General features: G+C 42.4%; 1 protein-coding gene and 1 long non-coding RNA gene across 5 annotated transcripts in view; one reads left to right on the forward strand and one right to left on the reverse strand.

Moving 5' to 3' along the window:
* LOC105282464 (hemicentin-2) overlaps nucleotides 1-24,021 on the reverse strand; it is a 326,396-nt gene that overhangs the window by 102,340 nt on the left and 200,035 nt on the right. For all 4 annotated transcript variants that reach the window (XM_011344417.3, XM_011344418.3, XM_011344416.3 and 1 more), the window contains one exon: nucleotides 9,307-9,648. In XM_011344417.3, coding sequence (XP_011342719.1) covers nucleotides 9,307-9,648 — 342 coding nt within the window. The remainder of the gene's footprint in view (nucleotides 1-9,306; nucleotides 9,649-24,021) is intronic.
* LOC105282463 overlaps nucleotides 1-24,021 on the forward strand; it is a 270,589-nt gene that overhangs the window by 100,324 nt on the left and 146,244 nt on the right. The gene's annotated exons all lie outside the window — the stretch shown is intronic.

The raw sequence follows: 24,021 nt of genomic DNA on the forward strand, positions 1-24,021 counted from the left end.
TTACACTTGAAACAGATGCTCAATGCAGACTGTTTTGTAACAAGTACATTATATTGGTTGACGAGCGTTCAACGTATATTACGCATACCACGAATGCACTCGTAATTTCCGCAGCAGCGGAAAATGACTCGTCTCACGCGCGGAAACTGTAACTAATGGCGAGGCCAAAAGTAGGCACCCGGGGGAGAGGGAAAACTCGCAAAGACTCGCGAAGTTTATTAGGGGCCCGGCGAGAGCGCGGAGAAAAGTAACTCCTTCGTTACCCGCATACTTCGCAATGTATACAAGGGAAGACGATCCTCCGTAAAGTTTCGCCTTCGAAACTAAATTGCCGCGCGGCCATGAGCGCAGCAAAGGGAACTCGGCGGAAAACCCTCGTCTTGGCCGTGCGCGTTTTCACGTCGCGGCCAAGAGCATCGCGAACAGAAGAAAAAAAGGAATTTTCTAATTTGCCGCACTCTGGCTCCGCGGTACCGTAACATTGCGACAATCCGAGTGTGAGGAATGGGATCCCGCGGAAAATCCCTACCCGCTCGTCAGATTCAGCCCTTGAAAAAGTACAACTATCTTCTCTTCCCCGTGCAAGTGGATGAATTGGATATGAGTGCACGTGAATGTAGGTATCCTTGCGTGCGTTTCTGCGTGTCCATTACAAGCGCAAGCGAATACTTGTATAATATATGTATATGTATGTGTGTATGTGTACGGTGCTTTTCTCTCCGATTCTCTCGGCGCGGAGCATTTTAACGGTGTATAAATAACTGAAAGGAATCGGTCTTGAAAACGAGGTAAAGCCGTTACTTCGAAACGAGACGAGTTACGCGGTAACGCGTCCATTTAGCACGTTTACGCGAGATCAAGAGTGTAAGTGTCTCTGCCAAGTTCAGTCGGAAGCGGAAATTTATGACGTCAATATTGACGAGTATCTATGAAATGAGATTTTATTTTTCATTGCGAAATCGAAATAATACCGCAATTAAACTCGCAAAAACTGAGTGACGTCTATCGTACGAAACGCGTCGCGTCGTGAATAATCGTTTTATGATGATCCGCATCATCAGCCCGTGAAATCGTTTCATGAGGCTCGTTCTCCATTTTATCGTACATTGGGGAGCGTTCACAACTTTAATCGTAATTTTATTTTTACAATAACTAACTTGTAGAGTAGAGCAAGTAGCGTATGTGTATAGTCGGTAAGCCGCACTGACCTACACAAAATAGTTAATTAAAAGTTTGTAAAGAGGAAACTAATAATAGTTACACATCAATAAGTTAATAGTTAAACTTAATAGTTAATAGTTAAATCAATAGTTAAAACAATAGTTTAAAAAGATGTAACTACCATGCAAACAATAAAAGAGTTTTCTCTTTAATGAGAATCAGGAAACTGAGACAGTATATTCAATTTCTTTCCTCAGAGAAACGCTTTAAGACAATGATTATTCACGTGAAAACAGCTATAAATAGATCTCGATAAAAACTTGCTCAACTCACGGGAGACAATTGTTGTCCGTTTATCCGTAAACTATCATTACGTCGCTGATCTGAAGCGCGATATGTGTTCTGCACGTCGACACGTTTTGCATGTATTCGTGAGCGAGTAAGAAAAAATCGCTCAGAGAGGGAACGCGTACGTGCGCGCTCTCCAATTCCGACGCTTTTGAAAACGAGATATCGACGTCATTCAGGGCAAGGCTTTTCGCGCCCCACCGTCCCGCAAGAGGAACGTAATTATAGGTGTCCCTTTCACGCGTGCCGAGGACGCGTAGGGCGGACTTCAGCGCGCTGACTAATCCAGCTGATCCCTCCACAGCTTCGATCCTAACCGAAGGGTTCTCTTTCGATCTCGTACGCCAGTTTCATTAAATGTGCGCTCCCGTCTGATCGAATCGCGTCATTTTCACGGGCCACGTATCATCCGAGGAAAATGACGTCCGCAGGCGTGCGAGCTCGGTCGAGGCTTGCTCGGGGCATGTTCGTTAATAAGATTCGCCAATCGTGGCCGCAATCGAATTTTTGGTCTACCGGTTTGCCGACAAACCGATTCCGATTCGGGTACTCGCCGAAGGGAGTATCCTCGCGGCGAAATAGCCGACACACGTCAGCTTGCAATTTGAGTTGCATTGGAAAACTTCGTGAATTCATCGGCAATTTCGTGGATGGAAAACATTGATGCAATTAACGGTCTCTCTGATGACTAACGGGACAATTACGTACAAATGTAATAAATAGATCTGTGTATTCCGACAAGCCTTTGCTTTTATGCGCAGATGCATTCTCCGTAATGTACTGCATAATATTTTGATTTTGATATTTTCCTGAGCATAATATCTTCTTTTATGGACAATAGCGTTCTACAGTTCAACGTCACTCGTTTCTATAAGAATTTTTGCGAAACTATGGCAACTAGATTCCATTACGGTTTTCCGGCCAGCAAACGTTGACTGTCATGTAAAGCGAAGGCTTTAAAATATATCCTGTTTCATGAATAACTCTCGCGTTGTTTGTTACAATGTGTAGCATAAAATAATTTAGTATAAATTGGAGGGATTAAGGGTGCGTAAATACGAATAAATAAAAGAAAGTAATAATAATTTGTCGAATCGTGTAATTTTTCGACGGAATTGCAGAGGAGGCGAACATTCGAAAATCATTTTTTGCATCAAATTTAAATAACGTCGCGCTCGATAACAAATACGACGGTTAAATAAAACGGACGAATGTGGAAATTATGTACCATGTCGCGTTCGTTTATTTCCCTCTCTCTTCTTCTTTTATCGAGATGCAAAATATTTATTGTTGAATCGTGCATTGTCGACGGCGAGCTAACTTGCTCTCCTGAAAAACAATATCGCGCGAGTAACATTCGGATACGACAACGCTACAAAACGCATCATGGAATTGAATTTCTACGGCCGCACATTGCGAAACATGCCGATGCAAAAAGCGCAGGTGAAAAATGAAAAAAAGGATGAGCCGTTAAGTGACAGCAGCCACGCGCATTAGGAACACCATTGTGCCCGCTGACGCGAAATCGCCCGTCGTCGGAAAGATGCATAATCACAGGAAATGGAATCTTAATTACACGATCGCGAAAATTAACGTCCTAATTGTTAACGATCGCCGAATCCTCGTCACTCTGAGTTTCACATTCCGCTTTTCTTCCATTTGCTTTTTTTCATTTGTCCGAACTGTCGCGCTCGAGGCTCATTAAAACGAATGGAGTCGTCACGCTCGCAGTGCGATAATCACGTTTGACATTCATCACCAGGTCCGGATGCCGTCACAATTACATCCACAGCCGGCAAAATTACACCGAAATGAATTAATCAGAACTACGATAGCGCGGCACGGCCGCGCGAGCAAAACATGCAATAATAATAATTCGTAACAACCTGTCAAATCAATGGAGCACCATTCGTGCCTGTGGAAATTGCAAATGATATCGTCAGGCTAAATGTCACATAAAATATTGATGACTCTTAACCGTCCGTAATCAAATCGGTTCGTAGCCATACTAATACGCGTTTAAGCATGCACGATGAGATTGTATTTTACCCCGTAAATCGCGTTACGTATAACGCTAATCACAACGTATATCACATCACGAGCGGGTGTTCGACAAATATACGAGTTTTGCGGGCGCGCGACAGTCCATATTACTTCGAAATGCGTAATTGATCGCGCGCACGAGCCCACCGATAACAGCCGACCATTTATGACGTCGTGAACTGCAGAACGGCGATTATTACGATTGGTTGTACGCGCCTCGCGAGGAATAATTAAAAAGCCGTGGGACGGCCAGCTGACGTTGTTCAATAACGAACTACATATATGCGTTGTGTGTTCGTGCGTGTATATTATACATAAGTATCGAAAGCGGTCACGCATAGTGTATCCCTGTTCAAGTAGCCACGGGGGTCCAGCGTCCACATCGGACTACCTGTTCCAAGCTGAACTAAATGACCGAGGAACATGGTCAGTCAACAACCTGTTGATAGTTGGCGTATTTAAGAAGCACATGAGAGAATGAGAAAGGGAGAGAGCCCGTTGAGTGGCATTATTTTTTCATCAAATTATCCCGATCGACCTGGCACATCCGAATCGGCGATATCGCCGCGTGACGAATCAAATCTTCCCTGCTGAAACCGATAACGGAGCGAGCGATTTCACAGTGTGACTTTTCAAAAAACTTTCAAGTGAAATGTTCCCTCACTGCATCCGTTATTAGTAAATATTGCTCGCGTATGTGGTAAAAGAGTTCTCTACGCCGGAAAAGCCGATAGCTCTCATTGCACTGTTCGATTCCGCGATTTATTCGCTCGCAAGATTTTTTATCCTTTTTCCCTTTTTCTTGTAACGTAAAAAAAACCAGAATACGGCTCTGATGAAACGGAATTTGCGATTGGATGGCAAGCTCGTATGAGGATCAATTTGATCAGATGGCGATGAAATTAATGAAGCACAAACGTCGGGTATGTTATGGCAGTTTCGCTCGTGAAGCCAGGCGAGAGTACTCGGTTACGTCGCCTGTAAATCATTCTTTTCAACATGGATTAAATCGATGTACGTCCCAAAATCATTACGGTCGTGATTTTCACGAGCTGCGATCTACGTAAGCGTAATATACGCTGTTCTCCAACGAGTTCCGTTTTACGAGGACACCGCGTTTCACGAGTGGAAGGCATATTGATATTCGCATGCTTGTCTTCCCCGTCGAGGACTTAGTCCTTAAGTGTTTTGCATCTTATCAACCGGAGCAGCGTGCCAGTATCGTAAACTTTCGCGAGAACTTCGCGCGAATATCTCGCGCCGCGTCTGAAGAGCGATCAGAAAAAGTCGCGAAACTCGAACTCGCGATATGCATCACGATGATCACATTATTTTGCATATTCTCTGCATGACAGAAGGGAAAACGAGCGCCGGAACCAGAAAATTTCGCGCAACGAACTGCGCGTCAATCTGGGTCAAGAGTTGGGGAGGATATGGTAAAACGCATAGGAAAATCACGTGAAAATTTCCAATCTCCGATAGGCGGATCATAAATATCGTAAAAGCCGCTTTTCAATCACTATTTTTTCTGTTGAATGTTACTGCCTTCTGTTGAATGTTACAGTCACTAAAGCCATGTACTAACAATGGAGTTCAACAAAATTCTACAGTGTTAGCTCACTGGATCTTATTTTTCGCGATTAACGGAAAACCGTTATGCATATCCGATAGTTTTTTCGATGATGAACGCGTATAGAGACAATTTTTTATGCTGACAGAGAACGGCACACTGCTTGATGTATTGGCTCAGCAGATCGGCGAATTACTTTCTCAACGCTGAAATCGGATTACGAATCTGGTGACTGCATGAACGGAGCTTTGTCATTGTAAATTATGCACGATGGTATTGCGCTCGCACGCTCTTTCAGGGCGATTAAATTCTCATTGTGACTAACGAGGGCAATTGAGTAACGTTTCTGTACGACACAGCAGTAGCGTTTAGAGGATCCCGAAGTGCCAATTAGTACTTCATGATTGCAAGTGCAAATCCTGCAAAGCGCACGAACGTTGTTATTTGTTATCATAACTGACGGCTTAATACGAGACTTTACGAGGCGCGCAAACTTTGCGAGAATCTTGATCTCCTGTTAAAAGTTTTCATATTGTTAACTTAAAATAGATAACTATTTTCCTACGCTGCTCTACACATGGAATTTATTTCAGTTTTAATGGTAGAAGCAAAAAATATATGTAATTTAATACTTTGATCCACGTCACATTAAAACTGGAATCATCTGCTCAAGTGTTTTCATAACTGTCAAACGATTCATGCCGCATTGTGTAATACAGTCAATTTCCACAATTTATAAAAGTCAGGATGAAGGCTTTTCTGGAGGATTTATGGCGAAACGGGATACTCAATCTGATTCAAAGACTCGCGAACACCTGCTCCAGAATAAGAAATTAGAAATGAAGTTGCGAGACGATACCTCGATAATCACACTCTCTACACTGGGGAATAATAAGTTTCCGCTTGAAGCTTACAATAGCGTTTATAATTCACTACGCGAACGCCCGCTCGGGTTAACGAAGCGAATGCTTGCCGCGTAGATCGATTAGAACATGGCACCGAGATGAAGAGTACGCCCCGCTCGCTCGTATCCAACCGCGGTCAGAATTTTACGGTTACGCGCGCTACATATTCATACGCGCGCCGGAATGGACCAACGGAGATTGTCCCGGAGGATCAGCCGTCGCCGTCGCCGTGGCATATTCGGGTCAGCTGCAAATAACGACTGTCGCCAAAAATCATCGTGATTTATGGCGAATCCGATCGTGCGTCCTCCGCGCGACCACTGACTGCAAGTATAAATCGAAAATTCGCCGCCGCAAAAGAGAGAGAGGGGAAAAAGGGAAAGAGAGAGAGAGAGTTTGACTTACGTACAAAATAGCTGCGGTCGAACGCTGGCGAGCGCGCGCGTGATTAATCGCCGACGTCGGCGACCAGGCGATCTAAAAGTGAAATCATTTATTTGATATGGAAGAATGGAAGTGGAGAGGGAGGGAAACCAGCGATGACAACCGGTAATAGCGTACATTACGCGTAATGACAAACGGCGATCCGTCGCGGCGATATGGAAAGTGGGTCACCACCGCGCGCGATGGCAGTCTCCCCGTCTCACCCTCTCGATGTCGTAAAGGCGTTCCAGGACATCGTCCTATGGAGCCTTTAGCGTTCGTTCTACCGGAAAATTTGCTCGTTCAGGTACCGACAAATGTACCTCCTCTGTCCTGTGCCGCGACAACCGGGCGACGTAAGTACTGAAATAAATTCGCGACAAAAAGTAAGGGAGGAAAGTAAGAGGGCAGGAGGACTGGAGGCGCGACGACAACGACGACCGACCCGTACGATATCGCTATCACCTCTGCGCGAGACACCCGCATCCTCTTTTCCGCTCTAAGACGCTCGAGCGTGCAAGCTATTCGCCTAGAAAATTTGCATCCCCGAGGCGCGTTTCAGCTCGGTTGCCCGCGCCCGTATCGCCTTTAGGAATTAAGTACCCGTCCCATCACAGATTCGATAATGAACGCGAACGGATTCTCGCAAATCTGCCCAAGAAATGTGCTCTACGAAATTAAAATCGCGATGAACGATTCCAAGTACCCAAGTCGAAAATGCGTCTGCGATCGCGAATTGTTTCTTGCTGCTTCACTTATGAAGACCGATCCTAAAAATCTTAAAGATCTGCGACGCCTCGGGATACAAAACCGAATTCGATTTATCATTTCTTAAGAATCGTCTCTCCACGAGACGAGAGTTAAAGTTCATTCAAGTTCGCTGGAACGGGCGACATTAATCATGCGATCGATCGGCTATGCCCTTGAAAATCCCGGCTTGGAGATCCACGTGTCTCGGGGATACCTCGGCGCTTTTTCACCCTCGGCGGTTAAACGACTTGCAGCGAACTTTCCCCTTCGTCGAGTAAGTTCTCGAGGAGCTCGTTTAGCCTTGGGCTGTCGGGCGACGTGGCGCTCGGACAGGCGTGAAGGGATTAAAAGAGCGAAATAATGTCGGCGCACAATGGGCGCCTCTTGCACCTACCACGAAGAAGAACTGTCCGCGACGGCGAAACTCGTGGCGGTCTCCGTTAAGCGTATAATCTAAAGCAGGGTTTCCCAAACCACGGGCCGTCTACCTTCGGGAAGATAACACGTTTCCATTAAAAACTGCGCTGTTTCATTAAACCCGGCAAGAATCGTTACAAGAAAAAACGGCTCGCGCATATTATTATATTATAACACTATTTTTTCCAAATTCTTTTAACAATTACATTCTCAGTCGTGCAAAATCAATCAAACCTATGTATAGAAGATTACTAAGATTGAACAATCAAACGAATTTACAACTTTAATTTTACTCGCGTGCAGTTGTGTGTGTCTTTTAGACTATCAAAAATAAAGTTTCAATAAGAATATTAAAGAGATCGATCTCTCATTTGCTTGCATTTAAAAAATCTAAAAAATTTTAAAATTTTAAAAATCCTGATCGAGAGCCGCGGATACACGCTCCACAGCTCGCGGAAGCGAGACCAGAACAACTGGCAAGTTCTATGTCCGATGAAGGAGGGAGGTCAAGGGGGATGAAGAGGATAAGGAAGAGAGGAAACCAGTTTCGGGTGATATATCTTTGCGATCTCGCCTCGACGAGGCTCCCCTAAACACACCCGGAGAAGCGACGCGCAGTAAAAAGGGATGGCGCGCGCGCGCGCTCGCACGCCTTCGCCGGTTTTTGTTGGCGCTGCAGAGTTAATCCGTCGGAGTTTGCCTCGAAACCGAGCGGAGGGGCTTCTTTCGGCGACTCCCGGCCACCCCCAGATGGTGATGAAGGGTAAGTCGAACGAGACTTGCCGACTAACCTCGGCCTCGGCTGGGTACAAGAGGTAGAGAGTGGCGGAGAGAGATATGTGGCGAAAAAGGTGCAACGGCGCAAAATAAACCGACTGCACGTCGCGTAATAGCCCCTTCGCGTCATCCCCGAGCTACTCCGACATCAGTCCCCTCCCTAGACCGCTCTTGTGACACGGTCGTCGCGTCTCAAATGCAACGCGAGGCGGCTCCTTGCCGCGGTTGGCTTCAAGCGAGTCGCTTCAAGCCTCTCGCTGGAGAGTCAGACTTAATTAAGTTTATATTTCAGTTTCGATGAGCACACAGCCGCCCTCGACGCGACACACGTTACTCGTTTGCGAAGGTAAGGCAGGAACAACTAGGCCGCTCGCCGACTCCACGACCAAAAACAACCCGTGGAATTATTTCGCGTTCTCGCTCTATCTCCAAAGGCAATTTAAGTTCATGCATATGCATGGTGAACCGCTGATTATTTCTTGTTATTCTTATGTTACCGCGCACTGATTCGAGTTGCGAGTCGCGAGAGGACAGAGAACACTAATTACAGAGACACCTCAAATTGAGATAGAAGAAAAAACGGGACGCGTTTCGGAAGAGCGAGCAGACGGCGAAACTTTTTTTCGGTCAATTTTCGGTTAACTTTGTTTTCGAGCGGCGCTCTCGCTTGAAATTCACTTACCCAGAAGCGTAACGTGGAAAATTCAAAAATAATGAAACTTGTCTCGCAGAATATTCACGAGGAAAATATCGAGCTTATTAAACAATTTCTTTTTGAAAAAAAAAAACAGAAATAACTGAAAATGCTTTTCCTTGTTTTCTCACGACTACACGACTAGAGCACTGATTTCGAACGCAGTGATTGACATGGCTTTACAGTGTCATTGCTTTACGTCATCATTATGTACTCACATTGGACGTCGAGCAGAATGCTGGCATTCATCGGCATCGTCAGCGTGATATGACGCGCGACGCAGACGATCGTGGCATTATGGTGTCCCCTTAAGACCTTGAGGTGAGCTCCACTGCGCCTGCCAGATGGGTAGGGTAAGACGGTGAGATTGTCCGGCGGTTGTTCCGGTCCGTCTAAAGTGGCTTGAGACAAGGTCATGCCCCAAGCCAAAACGGGCGGTGGATTTCCACCCTCGGCCGCGCACTCGAGGGTGAGTTCCGAGCCCTCCTTCACTGGCACGAACTGGTTTCCGGGATCCAATCGGCGGCCGTCTATCAGCAAATACGTCCCGCGAGGTGCCTCTGTAACAAGGAGTGATCTGGTCAATTATCGATTTACCTTAGCGTGGAAAAATCCGCTCGGACGCGAACGATTACTGGCGACGTGCGTGTGAGAAAAATATACTATCGATGTACACAAGCGACATTTATACGATACCACGTTTAATGAACGGCATATCCACACAGAGCGCTGGCAGTTGAAAGTAAAAACACCTCTCGCCGAGAGAAAAATATTCCTGCCATCGAAAATAAAATTTGTTTTAATTTTTCGAAAATTTCCGTGTAAAATGGGACAACGTGCGATCACGTGTTGCGGTTTGTTCTCCGCGAGCGTTTCGGGACCAAGCGTATTCGTTAATTCCTCGGATACGTGGTCCGTTATAAAGCATAACAATGAATTACAAGCGTGCAGCCGCGTTAGATCCGGCGTTAACGTCCCAGATGAGCAATTCGGGGGTGAGTCGCATTTAATCAGATTTACCAAACACGCGCACGAAATAGTTTTTGGTCTCAGACGTGCTATCGCGCTGCCGCGAGTTGGCGCGACGTGAATTAAAGTCGTCCATATGGCGGACTTTTTACGTGCGAAACCGCCCCGCCCCGCGTCGCCACGATGTATAGGGGCTCGCAATTTATAGAGCGGCATTGCGAACTGGCTAGTTTTACGACAGCGGCAGCACTCGTAACTCGCCTCGACTTCCACCCTTTTTTTCCTCCTGGTTTCACGACGCGGTTTAGTCGCAAGCGTGAATCGCGCGAGTGTTCTCCCGGGAAGATCGGTCGACCGCGTCGTTGTCGAGGAGCTCTCTTTAATTTTCGCCAACTTTCAATTGGCCGTGCTGGGCTAACAACTGATTAAGCTGATCCCCGGGCTCGGCTTTGAAAACGCAAGAAAAAGAAAAAAACCGGTCGGCCGCTCCACGGCGTGCTCGAGAGCGCTTCTCGCTTCGCGGAAGAAGTAATCCGACCGTTTGTCTACGTCGAATCTCTCAGGGAAACCATGGAGATGCTTTAATGTACTTGAAACTCGGATTTTCATCCGAGTTTTTCCTTCTCCTCCCTCTCCCTCACCCCCAGGCTCTTAATGCGGCCGGAACTTACGCGTAATTAAAATCTAACGATGCAAATCGTCCGGCATCCGTGGTATCCCCGCGAGAGAAAACGTAAACGCTTCGAGATGGACGTCAGCAAAATGCGATTATAACTTGGCGTTTCCTTGTTCCGCTCAGCTGGGGCCCGTTGCACGTGCTTTGATTTTTTTGCGGGTTTATCGCGGCGCACCGGTATACCACCGTTCATTAAGATATCGGATAGTTAATCGCGAGCCGCAGGGAGTCGTAAAGTAATCTATAAACTTGCCATGAAAAAAATCGTGAGCTCGAACGATGCTTCGCGCGAGAAAAGCTCCCTAAAGAAGGCCACGGTAACGATTGACGTACACTTTACGTTAAGTCACAGGTGGATCATGCAATAAGCAATTCTCGTCTGAGGGAGACGTGACGGATTACTTTGCGGCGCGAGCATCGAAAATTCGTAAAAGTCACTCTCCTACACAGGTCGGCGTTATATAAACTGTCGGGCGGTGCGGTGCCAATCTCTCCCGGTTCCAAGTTGACTTCTTCGCCATACTCCCGGCGTGCTTCGATAAGATCTAGTCACGTTCATTAAATTTTCTCGTTCTGTCGGCCCCGCCAAGACGGATGGCAAGGACGTTCTCGAAATAGGTCGCTGAATAAGAGGAAACGTGCAAAGCCTTCTAAGGACAGAAATTGTAATTGTATCTCCGGGTATGATTTAATGTAATAAAATATAGCGCAAAGGCAGCACCTGCAGCGCACCGAGCAAAACGGCGCGGGCATGACGGAAAATTTAATAATACCAAGGGATTTAATAATACGGCCGAGGTTGTGTGTACTTTTTCGGTTTGTTAACTAAATGTATAGAGTTAGCAGCGCGCACATCAGGTTGCGTCGTATCCTTTTCACACTTCATTTCTCTGCTTTTACATTTTACTTACATTTACGTGTTATTCTATTTTCCTTTTATCCACGGTCAGTAATCGCGAGAGACCCTTCCTCATTCGAACTTATGGAGTATTAACAACTTTACAAGGCAGCGTCAGGAGAGTAACAATAAAAATTCAATGGATTTCGTGCTCATTAATCTTATTACAATATTATCGGAAACTCTTCGCAATATTACGGATGTATAATCCGCGAACTAATAAGAATTACCGTGAACTACATTCTGTATTTCTGCAAGACTTATATTTCTACCCGTTGCAAATTTACTTGCGATCAGCATAATCAAGAAAATTTTCGCGAGCAGTACTTTGTCCGAAGTATTCTCCATGTTACTATATACGAAGCGTTATTCAGAGCAGTTTCCGTCAATGTGATAACACGAACACCTTAAATCCCCTACCACATCGCACGATTCGTGAAAAATTCGGGGCGTATAACACAACGGGTCAGACTGTGTCAAGTCGATATTACCTAGGTAGTAGCACGAAGCCGGAAAAACGCACCGAAAATCTTGGAAAATCCGCAGGTACTTTGCATACACTTTTCGCCTCAATCTTCACTCTCAAAATCACGAGACCGGCTCCTTGGAAAGATTCCAAAACTATGTAACGTGATCGCGAAAAATCGGAAAGAGAAAAAGATTTCGGCCGGGAGGGTGAGTTTCTCCCTTGCCGTCTCGCGTCGTTTGAGCGCGCTTATACATTCTCGCGCGAACATGTGCTGTTCCATGAGCGTTGAAAGACTGTAAGGTCGAAATATCCCGCTCGGGGGAAATATGAAATTCCCGTCTCGTAATACTGAACGCGGCATTTCGTTCCTCGCGCATCCGCATAAATTTGTATTTTAATGCATATGCGGTATATTAGATATCTTAATTATCATATTAACGTACCGAGAGAAAGAGAGATTTAACGTGTGCCGACCCGAAATGTGAAACACGTTGTTAAATACATAATGCGGATATATTCCCCCTGCCAGAAAGAGCCGCGTTTGTATGTTATTAATCTTCATAATGTAACGCGTAATACAATTCACTTTAAATGCAGTTATCTTTATCGCTGAATCCCCGCCGCGCAAGTACTATTGATGTTTCAGCAATAAAATTATAACTCCGCATACATCGCGGGCATAAAACGACGTTTAAATCTTCCTAGGGAATACGTCGGACAGGTACAATGCTGAGATTCTGGTAAAACACCAGTGGACGATAGAGAGTCGTATTGTCGTGGTGCTTGCAATTGCGCTTAAGTCTCTTAGTTGCATTCTACTTATTTCTACGATAAAGACTGAAGATTTAGATTTGAACGGTAACGGGGAAAATATCGCAAGCGCAAGCGGGTATTAACGCGGCCGGGGATATTTTTTGCTCGCTGGAAACGAGGTGAAAAGGGTTTAATCCTTTCCCACCGCACGGCGAAGCCCGAACGTATGCGCCGTTTAAAGTGGAAAGATAAGAGGAGAAAAAAAATCTCTAAGCCGCACTTGACCCAACGGCATTTGCGTCGATCTGAATCACATAATTAAACCTTTTTATAACAGTGACAATAAAATCTGTCGTACCGCGCCAGAATCGTCAGTCGACATTTTTTCCTGCGAGGATTACGAGGGCGGTTCGTATGGCCGTGCCATCTCGCGCACTATCGAAAGGGATCCTTCTCATAAAATTTATTAAACGCCTCCAAAGCGAATGGACTCTATGCGACATATGACATACAAATCTCGCGATTTGTATGCAGGTATTCGAGCTGCCGACGACGTAAACCAAAGAAGAATTCACGTCGACCAAACAAGTGGGAAGATTTGAAAATCTGAGTCGGCATGGTACGGTTTAATTTTCGAGAAATGATGATGCAGTCCACGATCTTGGAAAGCTTCCAAAGATCCGCCGTCGCACACCGTCGGCCGCACTGCACAAAGGGCGCCTTGAGGGTGGGTCTCGGGAAGAAATTTTCCTGAGAAATCGTCGGGGTCACAACTACTGCCACGGTGGATTTAGAAAATATACGACTCGCATCGAAACTCCGAACCCACGTACCGAGAGCGTCTGGACGTGCAAACGAGGGAGGAGCGAAGGGGAATCCACAGCAGGTGTTAATACGGAAACATAACGCCAGAAACATTCCCAAGACGCGGATGGGAACGCATTCGTAGCATATGGCACCGTATCTGCCCCAAGGGAATCGCAGAGTCTGCCTATAGTTCGTAAAATTTCATAATATCGCGCGGATGCGCTCTTCATCCTGTTCTTTAGAAAGAATGTCACGTAAAAGCGAAAAAGAACTGCTAGAATAGAATAGCTAATCATAAAATAGCTAAACTATAAATAATAATAAGATTGATTTAAATAAGATATTACTCGCCTTATTTAAATAACGGAGATGTAATTCTCTTTAACGCGAGGCAATGAAGAAAACAAATAATCATGAAACAGCAGAAAGAAAATAATTCAGTAGAGGCATATTTAAATAAGTCGGTGTAAATGCTTAGTATATGTATATGCCAGTACATTGAAACGGAAAAAGAGATTGCGAGAGATATTTTGAAAATATTTCTATTACGATGCGTAGAGAGAGAGAGAGAAGAATCGCGCGAACGTAGATTCTCTCGAAATTTGATTTAATTACTGGAGCCACGGTGCGTCCTTTGAAGAAAATAACTTGGAGACTAAGGAGGCGAGACTTCACTTTCTGGTAATGAAGGAATCAACGCGAGACAAGGGAGATCTTAAATGCGCTGCAATACTACCGCATGCCGAGACGGAAGGTATGTCTGTCTCTAGACGCCACCTCGCTCCTCGGTATCCAAGAAACTCGAAGGAAACGTTAAATATTCAGAACAAGTCTCGGTAATTCTGCCTCTGCGAGAGGAGCGGAATGTTTTTGAAAGTCGTTTAAACGCCGCAGCATTTACGCCTTAACGACCCGTCTTCTTTCGCGAGTATTTTCCGACGCAATAGCACGAACAATTATTAAACGATATTTTATTTCGCGGATTTCCCGCTGATGCTCGCCGAAAGGTCGCGAATCGACCTCGTATGAATAACAAAATGCCGGAAATAACTGCTGGCAGGTTCACTTAATATCTTAACTTAATAACAAGCAACTTATACGAAAGTATGAAGTACGCAGAAACATGGATGGATAGGAAGTAAGAAGAGGTACGCTGATTTACAGAGAACGTCGATTGATGTTTTAATAGTATTAATCTCTCGCGACGAATTTTCTGAGATTGAATTAACTTCGCGTTCGCGCTTCTCTGACTTCGCCGTAAACGTAATCGTATCATTAGAGTCCATCGAGTTTAAGTAGATCGCAAAATTACGGTGAACCCTGGTGCCCTGGGTGAAATCCGACGGGTATCGCGGCTCGCAAACTTCTCTTGAGGGAGCAGATTCAAATGGAATAAATCAATGCAGGCAATCCAATCAACTGCGAGGACTATTCCCGACAATCGAACCGAGCGTCTAGCTCGTGTCTCTGCCGATAACCATCCGGATTACTGGGGAGGGACTGTCAATAAGCCGGAGAGCCATCAACGGTTCTCGAGTATCCGTCCGAGACCGTAAAACTTTGCGCACGCTCTTATTTAGGCGAATGCTGGTGCGAAATCGCACTTTGCACTGTCGTTGTCAGATTACGGCCCGGCGAAACGGGCGTGATGCAACGCGCTGATCGTCATCCGACTTTATACTCCAAGCAAGAGCCTCGATATTTTGCAACGCGATGCAATTTCGGGCGATTTAGTTAAGGGATATTTGAGCACTCACGCGTTGCGAAAGTTCATGTTTCCAGTTTGGCGTATCGTTCAGTCGTTGGTAGTTTTATCGAACCGTTCAAGCCGTTCGGCCGAAACTATAATAATAAATATCTAAAGCTCTTTTATAATTAAATATCTTCGACTGTAGTTTTCAGCGCTAGTTTTCGCCTCAGCTTCATCGGAAATCATTTTATTTCCGGGCAAATGTATCAGCAAACGTATGAACGGTATCGCCTTTATTCACATGAAAATGTCAAACGACGTTCTATTTGATCGGGCGTGTAAGTGCGAGCGACATAAATCGTATTCTGTAATCGTGGCGTTCAAATCGAAAAAAAACGAGCGATAAACACGAGATTTAGTGTCGTCCCCACGGAGGAGAGCTCCTCGCAGAATCAAGACTTCACGCATCACCGCGTTCAATCGACTTGGCGTCCACGTGATCCTCCTCGTCGGGAGCTGTATCTGGTGCGGAAAGATTAGCCCCCTCTCGGGGTTGCTCGCTTTTTGCGGATCGCGGCAGGATAACGTTCGCTCCCCGGACCAAATAGGCCATCCTCATCTTATCTTCCTATGCGTGTTCGACGTTCCCCAGTTTGGCGAGCGTTCACTCACGCCACCGAAAACATTTAGGGCCTGCCATTAATCTGTGCTGACGGTACGCTTTCGGTATATTACGCCATCAACGTTCCTCGGCGTGGAAGGGTATATAGCAGTGCGAACGATCGCTCGTTCTCATCGACAGACAGCTTGTTCAGAAAGCTAAGACTCGGGAAACCAGACCCACAGCAGAATGATAGCAACTAATAACATTAATACAATAATGTTTATGTTCGATAAAAATCATATTGAATGGGAATGACGCTTTATTTCGATAACTTCCGAAAAAAATTCAAAGTTGTTCATTAATCAAGATATTTGTTATATGTAGAATCGATACAATCGTCTTGGAAACATATTACGCAAGCTGATATTATTTTGTTCAATAAACCTTTTTCATTTTTTCATAATGTCCAATGAAAAGAAAATTAATCTTATTTCTGAGATTTTAATAATTCAAAAAACCATGTAGAATGCATATGACGATTTTCATAATGAGTTTTTTAGCTTCTTTAAATTCATAATGAAATATGTCATAATGAATTTTTTAATGAATTAGCTTCTCTAAATAATATTTAAATTAATGCATAGTATTAAATTTAATTCTTATGTGCTTTTATTTTTACACCCTTATAAATCGTTTTGTACGTATCTCTTGTGTCCGCCACAATATAAAATATATAGTTAAATTTATACTCGTTTATATTTAAAACGCCTGAATTCTACTTTTATGAATCTATATACAGGGTGATTCGTATAAAGTGACCAATTTAATTATTAGTGAAAGTTGAAGACATATGAAAAAATAGTTTATACCGACATGTTCAGTACAAAGGGGGACACCATGTAACGGATACGATTATTTTATGAGTGGAGGCGTTGAGGACATTTCAATGTCAACTTCTTTTTTTTAATGGGATGCTGTATTTTTTATTTTATAGGATAGTAGCCCTTTTTAATACAAATTCAATGATACATTACATAAAAACATTCAAGGTCAATCAAGACCAAAAATACATGATAAAATAAAATTCACATGTATGATCTGTATTTCTATTCTTCAAAATAAATATTCAAAGTTTTGACCTTGAAATCGACGACACAGATGAATTCTGTGTGTCAAATGATCCACTGCTCTTCTTAGTACCTCTGATGAAATATTTTCAAGTACTTCAGTGATTCGAACAATCATATTATCACGAGTTGTTGGGGGTTCAGAATACACAATGCTTTTGACATATCCCCAAAGAAAATAATCTAAGGGCGTGAGGTCAGCTGGCCATGCTACAGGTCCATTACGTCCGATCCATCGGTGTGGGTATTTTTGATTCAACAAAATCTGTAATGCCCTAGTAGAATGAGCTGGTGCTCCATCTTGTTGAAACCACATTTGTCCTCGAGTATGTAAATCCACATCTTCTAACAATAGTGACAAATGGTTCTCATGGAAATTGTAGTAAGTTGCACCATTTAGTGTCCCATCGAAAAAATGAGGTCCAATTATATGCCCATTCAAAATACCGCACCAAACGTTTATACTCCAAACACGTTGATTATCAATTTGCCTCATCCAATGTGGATTCTCTCTTGACCAATAATGCATATTATGCCGATCTACACAGCCATTACTTTTAAAAGTCGCTTCATCGGAAAAACAAACAGTATGGAAAAATTGTGGATTTTGTTCTACCATATGGCAAGCCCAAACACAAAAATTTGTTTTATTTTAAAAATCTGTGCCGTGAAGCTCTTGAGTAAGATTTATATGGTATGCATGATAATGCCTATGCTTTAAACTTCTTTGTATTAAAGAAAATGGCAACTGTGTTTGTTCTGAAATTCTACGGATACTTATATGCGGATCCAAATTAACTGCTGTCAAAACGGCAACTACGTTGGCTTCATTATCTCTTTCATAATGTGATCATTGACGGTTTTTCTTACTTGTAGTGTACCAAATTGTCTTGCTCGTGATATAATCCGTAATATTGAACGGGCACTATGTCTATGTCGATCTGGATATCGTTCATTTAGTACTCTTGCAGTTTCAGCTGCATTTTTTCCACATTCACCAAAAGTTATCAAAATGTCTACAATTTGTGAATTATTGTAATTAGCCATTACGTTCAGTGCTACGACTAATCTCATACTAAGGCTGCGTTCGCTTTGGCACTCACAACATTTGTAAGCATCACTTGTCCTTATAACCTTCGTAACAATAACATTATGATAGCAGTTTCCAAAAAAACCACAGCTCATAAACATAGACATAGACATACTGAGAGCCAAAGCGAACGACAGACGGAAATACAGATCATACATGTGAATTTTATTTTATCATGTATTTTTGGTCTTGATTGACCTTGAATGTTTTTATGTAATGTATCATTGAATTTGTATTAAAAAGGGCTACTATCCTATAAAATAAAAAATACAGCATCCCATTAAAAAAAAAGAAGTTGATATTGAAATGTCCTCAACGCCTCCACTCATAAAATAATCGTATCCGTTACATGGGTCCCCCTTTGTACTGAACATGTCGGTATAAACTATTTTTTCATATGTCTTCAACTTTCACTAATAATTAAATCGGTCACTTTATACGAATCATCCTGTATATACAGGGTGTCCCGGGTTTTAACCGACAAACTGCGGGAGCATATTCTACTAGTAGAAATAAGAAAAAATTTTTATATCGAGTTTGCTTAGAAATGCTTTATTACAAAGTTATAAACCAATATTGAAAAGAAATATGAGATAAGTAACAACGGATTTTTTCACAAAAATAAAAATTATGTTTCTTTGTCTGGTAGTATGTGGATTATTATGAGCCCATACATGGCTATTATGAGAATTGAATATGCCTCGTCTTGTAAAGGTCGCTTCATCTGTCCATAATATATCATTGATGAGAAAAGATTGTCCCTTTCTACTGCATTCACATACCGGTTACAAAATTCGACTCGTTTCTGATAATCGATTGGAAGTAATTCTTGTACAGGTGTGTAATGATATGCGAATCTGTCATCAGCACGCAATGTTCTCCAAATAGTGTTTCGTGATATCTGCAGTTGAGCTGAAGCACGTCGAATACTTTGTGTAGGAGTATTATCAAAAAGATTTAAGATTCTTTCCGAGCGTCGTCGGTGTCTTAGAACTGAACGAACATCATCATATTCATTCATAGGTCGAAATGAACCCAAATTACGTAATTGCAAATGGGTATTACTAAACACAGAACTATCTGGTACTCTCCTGTTAGGAAATCTACGTTGATACTCTCGTACGGCAGCTCGTGCATTTCCGTCACAGAATCCGTACACGAAATGAATATCGGTGTATTCCTCATTTGAAAACACTTTTGGCATTCTGATAGTAATTGCTAGTTCGCACGACGATTGAAATCTAACAGCTACTGTTGTGAAAGTAACAATCATACTAAATCGTTTCAACATAGTGAACATGAATACATGTGAATACACGTAACATAAACATCTTCGACCTTCCAAATTCTACACTATGTTCCGTTGTTACTTATCTCATATTTCTTTTCAATATTGGTTTATAACTTTGTAATAAAGCATTTCTAAGCAAACTCGATATAAGAATTTTTTCTTATTTCCACTAGTAGAATATGCTCCCGCAGTTTGTCGGTTAAAACCCGGGACACCCTGTATAAGCCAAATACCACTCACTGACTCATCAACGTGCAGCCCGAACCACTGCATCTATCGACTTGAAATTTTAAGGGTATATTCCTACTATTACGTAGGTGCTCACTAAGGGTGGGTTTTCCGAAATTCCACCCCTAACGGGTGAGAAGGGGTAAAATGTATTTTTATTCAATTCTACACATAATATCGCGGGCGAAGCCCGCGTGACGGGGGATGCTAGTAAAATATAACGCAATGCAGATAACGCAGATATAACGGAACAATTTTAGTAAAACGATATCGTTTGTCATTTTTTCATCTAAGTCTCTAAGATATTAATTTCATGTATCATTTGAAACATGTACAGTGGATGAAATTTAAAAAAACTTTTTTCATAGTGTCCACATATATTCACATAAATTTAAAGAACGTTATATATTTCTAATTTATTTAATTTAGCTAATATGTGTTATTATATATTTATAGTTTAGTTAATTACATTCTGTTCATTTTAATTAGTTAAATCAGTTGTTATCATTTTCCAGAAATATGTATTACTTATAAACTCTATAATTAAAAAACTTATCTGTATCATGATATTTAATTCATTATGAAATAAGTTATATAGGTCAATCTAAACTAATGCGCTCGTTTGTTACCCCATATACAGATTCCATGTGTTTGTAGGAACCGAGTGAAGCGCAATAATGGTAGCCAGAAACGCAGAAAGCAGCTATGAGTACCGCAACTGAGAACGCGAAATCTCAGAGTAGTGTATGGGTGCTTAGGAGTCGTTGCATACGACTAAAGTACGTTTGCATACGAATGCCTGATGTTTGACGCGGTGATACGCGCCGCGTTAAAAAGAATAATCCACTGCGTTTTGCTGTGCACAACAAAGGCGCAACAGGTGCACATACTCGAACGACAAATGCGTGAAAGAAATCGAGCTTCCGCGAGCGAAGATTTCGCTCTTTCTGTCCGCATTAATCGGAGGGATATGTCATGCGCCCAATTCTGTACATTAAATAAACTTTTTAGTGGTGTCTTTATACGCGAGAAACCGATCACGACTTTTGAGGACCATTATTAATAGTTATTACGTAATATAATTCTTATCGTTTTGCCAATAAAAATCTTTTATTGGCAAAAGACGATATGACAGTCTGTCATAACAGTCTGAGTTACTTTGGTTTTATATTCCAATATTTTAGAACAAAATAGAGTATTTAATATTCGAGAAAAGAATGTTAGCAAGAATAGCGTTTCGTGTCAATTTTTATTTCAAGGATTATTCATGGGGGAAAACTTAATTCAGGAAACTTTAATTATGAAGTTGCGTGTTTGTCATGCGTTATGAACAAAACTGTGTGGACGCGCAAAAACACGCACAAACTTGCATTACGCGAAAATGGAAATTTCGAAATCGTTTACCGTGCAGACCAATTGTTTCGGGATGCGATCGTGTTTAAATATTTCGTAATTTCAAGCCGCTGGTCACGAGTCAGGAATTAAAACAACTTGTAGTAAATTAAATCGAACTGACGCTGATTGACGAAGCTCGAGAGTGTGTCGACAAATTCCATTACGATATTCACTCGTAATTTCAAGCAACCTGTTTACGTAATTCAAAGGTTGCAACGGAAAAGGTATATTATGAGATATGACATATTTTTGCAAGCGAGAGGAACGCGTATTTTAAAATAAATTTAAAATCATTCGTAATTTATTCAATTTTAACTACATATTATACCTCGTATTAAAATTCTGATATTTTAAATAAAAGATTTATTGTACCCAAAATATGTTACCGTTATAACCCTGCACATATAGTACCTATGAAATATAATATCATTAACGTTAATTAAAACTGCTAAATTCGTATGATATCTAAAAACCGACATAACATTTTAGATTTCCTCAATAGCAATATATGAATTTTGCCGTTTTTTTAAATTATATATAATTATTCATTTCATATTTATCATTGATAATTATGATAAAGGGACATAAAATATTTTTTAGAAATTTAATGTTCGCATTGCAAGTGAATCAGATTACTGATGCGACATTCCGGTATCTCACCGCTTGCTCTTCAGCTGCTATTTCCACGCTCATTCCTTTCGTATATCCATCATCGCATCGTCATAGAGATGTATTTCTGTTTCTCGAGAAATCGTAGTCGATCCTCCAACTCGCCACGATAAAAAGGACACTGAAGACACTCGCGCAATCGCGAATTCCCTGAGACGCGGATCTGATCCTATATCACACGATAATGCTTTCGTGTGTAATTGGAGCCCTTGAGTGCCACTCAGGCTTATCGCGATAATTTCCAAGGTAAATTCGCCATATTTCACTTTGCCGCTTCGCGGTCTTTGAGCGTCCCTTCCACAGCTCGGGGAGACGGCCTGAAATTCCTCTTACAGCGCGCAGCTACCGGGCCGTGAGCTATGAAACGTAAAGCCCTATCGTTATTGAGCTAGTTAGTCACCCTTTTCCCCGGCTCTTGCCCTGTGGCCACGAAACTTTCGTAAATGGCGGCGTAAATGGGGAGTCGAAAAAAGTTGCTCCATCTTTGAAATGCCAATTAACTTTTATACGATTCACTAATTGTTGTAAGACTAATGGAGGTAGACAGATACAAAAGCACGCCTGGTGTCCCATTACCACGGGGAAGCCACAAGCGATCGCGGTCGGCGCGGTTGTATGTAAAATTGGTACGATGGTCCGTACTTCTTTGATATGGAAAACGGCCACTTGCAAATTCTTCGGAGCGGACAAAACAGTTTATGCGATACCGACGAATACATTGTAGCTGCCCGCGATCAATGGTTCTTATAAAAAATTCATACTTTCGTTTGGAAGTCATTGGAAAACGAGCTTTTACACAAAGTGTGGTTTAGGATTGCTACATGTTGCAGTACTGATATGTATTATAATTTTATGCGAAAAAATATCCCCGATTGATTTTATTTCGTGGCCCTGCATCATTGATATTTCCGATAAAAGATTATGCTCTTATGCATATTCAGAAATTTCAAGAATGGACAATGAGTTTGAATAATTGTAAAAAATTTGGGGAACAAGACTGAAACAGAATAATTGAATAATTTAATAGAGATTAAAATGGATAAATCCTATAATAAATCCTATAATATAATAGAACAGTTTTAACGCAAAAGAAAGATCTCTCTCTCGCAGTACTAAATTTTCATTATCACACATCTCTGCCGCTAAAGCTTAACTGAACTTTTCGGCGGAAACTAAACTCTTGTGACCCCCCCCCCCCCGTAAAAGTTGAGGGTTGAAATCTTGTTTTTCTGTTGCCTGCTAATTGCGCATTAATATGCCGCGATAAAATCCACGTTAATTGCGGTCCATTTAATGAAGTCGACAGTCATCAGTTACTTCCTTTGTATACAGCTCACGCGTTTTTTACGAACTTGATGATTGGATGTGTCTGGTGTGACCCTCGCTGGTAGACTCGTCGAGATTTTATCACGGACGCCACAAATTACGGCGGACTGACACGAGGGGTGGTCTGACATCTAGCCCGACAGTTTCGAATTTTTCAAGTGGTCTATCTGGGCACGGGCGGTCGAGCGAGATGGGGTGAGATTCTTTTAAAATGCAAATACCCTGGCGGAGAAAGCATACGAAAGAAATGTTGCTTCTTATAAAGCAGAGATTGCAGCTATATCGGCTCGAGGCTAAGTTCGTCGCTTTAACGCGCGCGCGCTCGCGCGATAAAAGTCCACGGTACAGTCCCCTATTATGCTCGAGGAAAATGTTCATCGTACCTGACTTGAAACAAGTACTAAATTATCCCTCGCTTTGCCGGGGATTTCTTTGCGCGAGGATACTTCGCGCGAGGTACATCGAAGGGTCGTGAATAAATTCTGGACTTATGTATCGACGGATAAGTTTCGACCCCTCAACGACCCCCCTCGGCCATGAAAAATCGCCGTACACGTTTTAAATCTCGATTCCATCGTATGAAAAAAACCGATAGAAAGAAAATTGGGGGAAGGAAATTCTTCCTTTCAATTATTTAGCATGCTTATTTATAATACACATTTAAGAAGAGAATAGAATAAATCTGTAGAATATCTGTGCAAATCATGAAATGTTCAAGATATAAAAATCTATTGAAAATACACGTGCGCGTATTCAACTTCAGTATTTTTTAAGTCGAACAGAGAGTTGCTTTACAAGATAAAAATCCTAGCGTATCAAAGCTCAACATTGACGTCTGTAAAAAATTTAATCTCGGTGAATCAATCTCCAACTGTAGTTGTGTAATTACGAAAAATATACATGAGACTTAATATATCTCCGCAATTTATCTTTCTTCACGA

The sequence above is a fragment of the Ooceraea biroi genome, chromosome 2 (genome assembly GCF_003672135.1).
Source record: "Ooceraea biroi isolate clonal line C1 chromosome 2, Obir_v5.4, whole genome shotgun sequence".
Classification (NCBI taxonomy): Eukaryota; Metazoa; Arthropoda; class Insecta; order Hymenoptera; family Formicidae; genus Ooceraea; species Ooceraea biroi.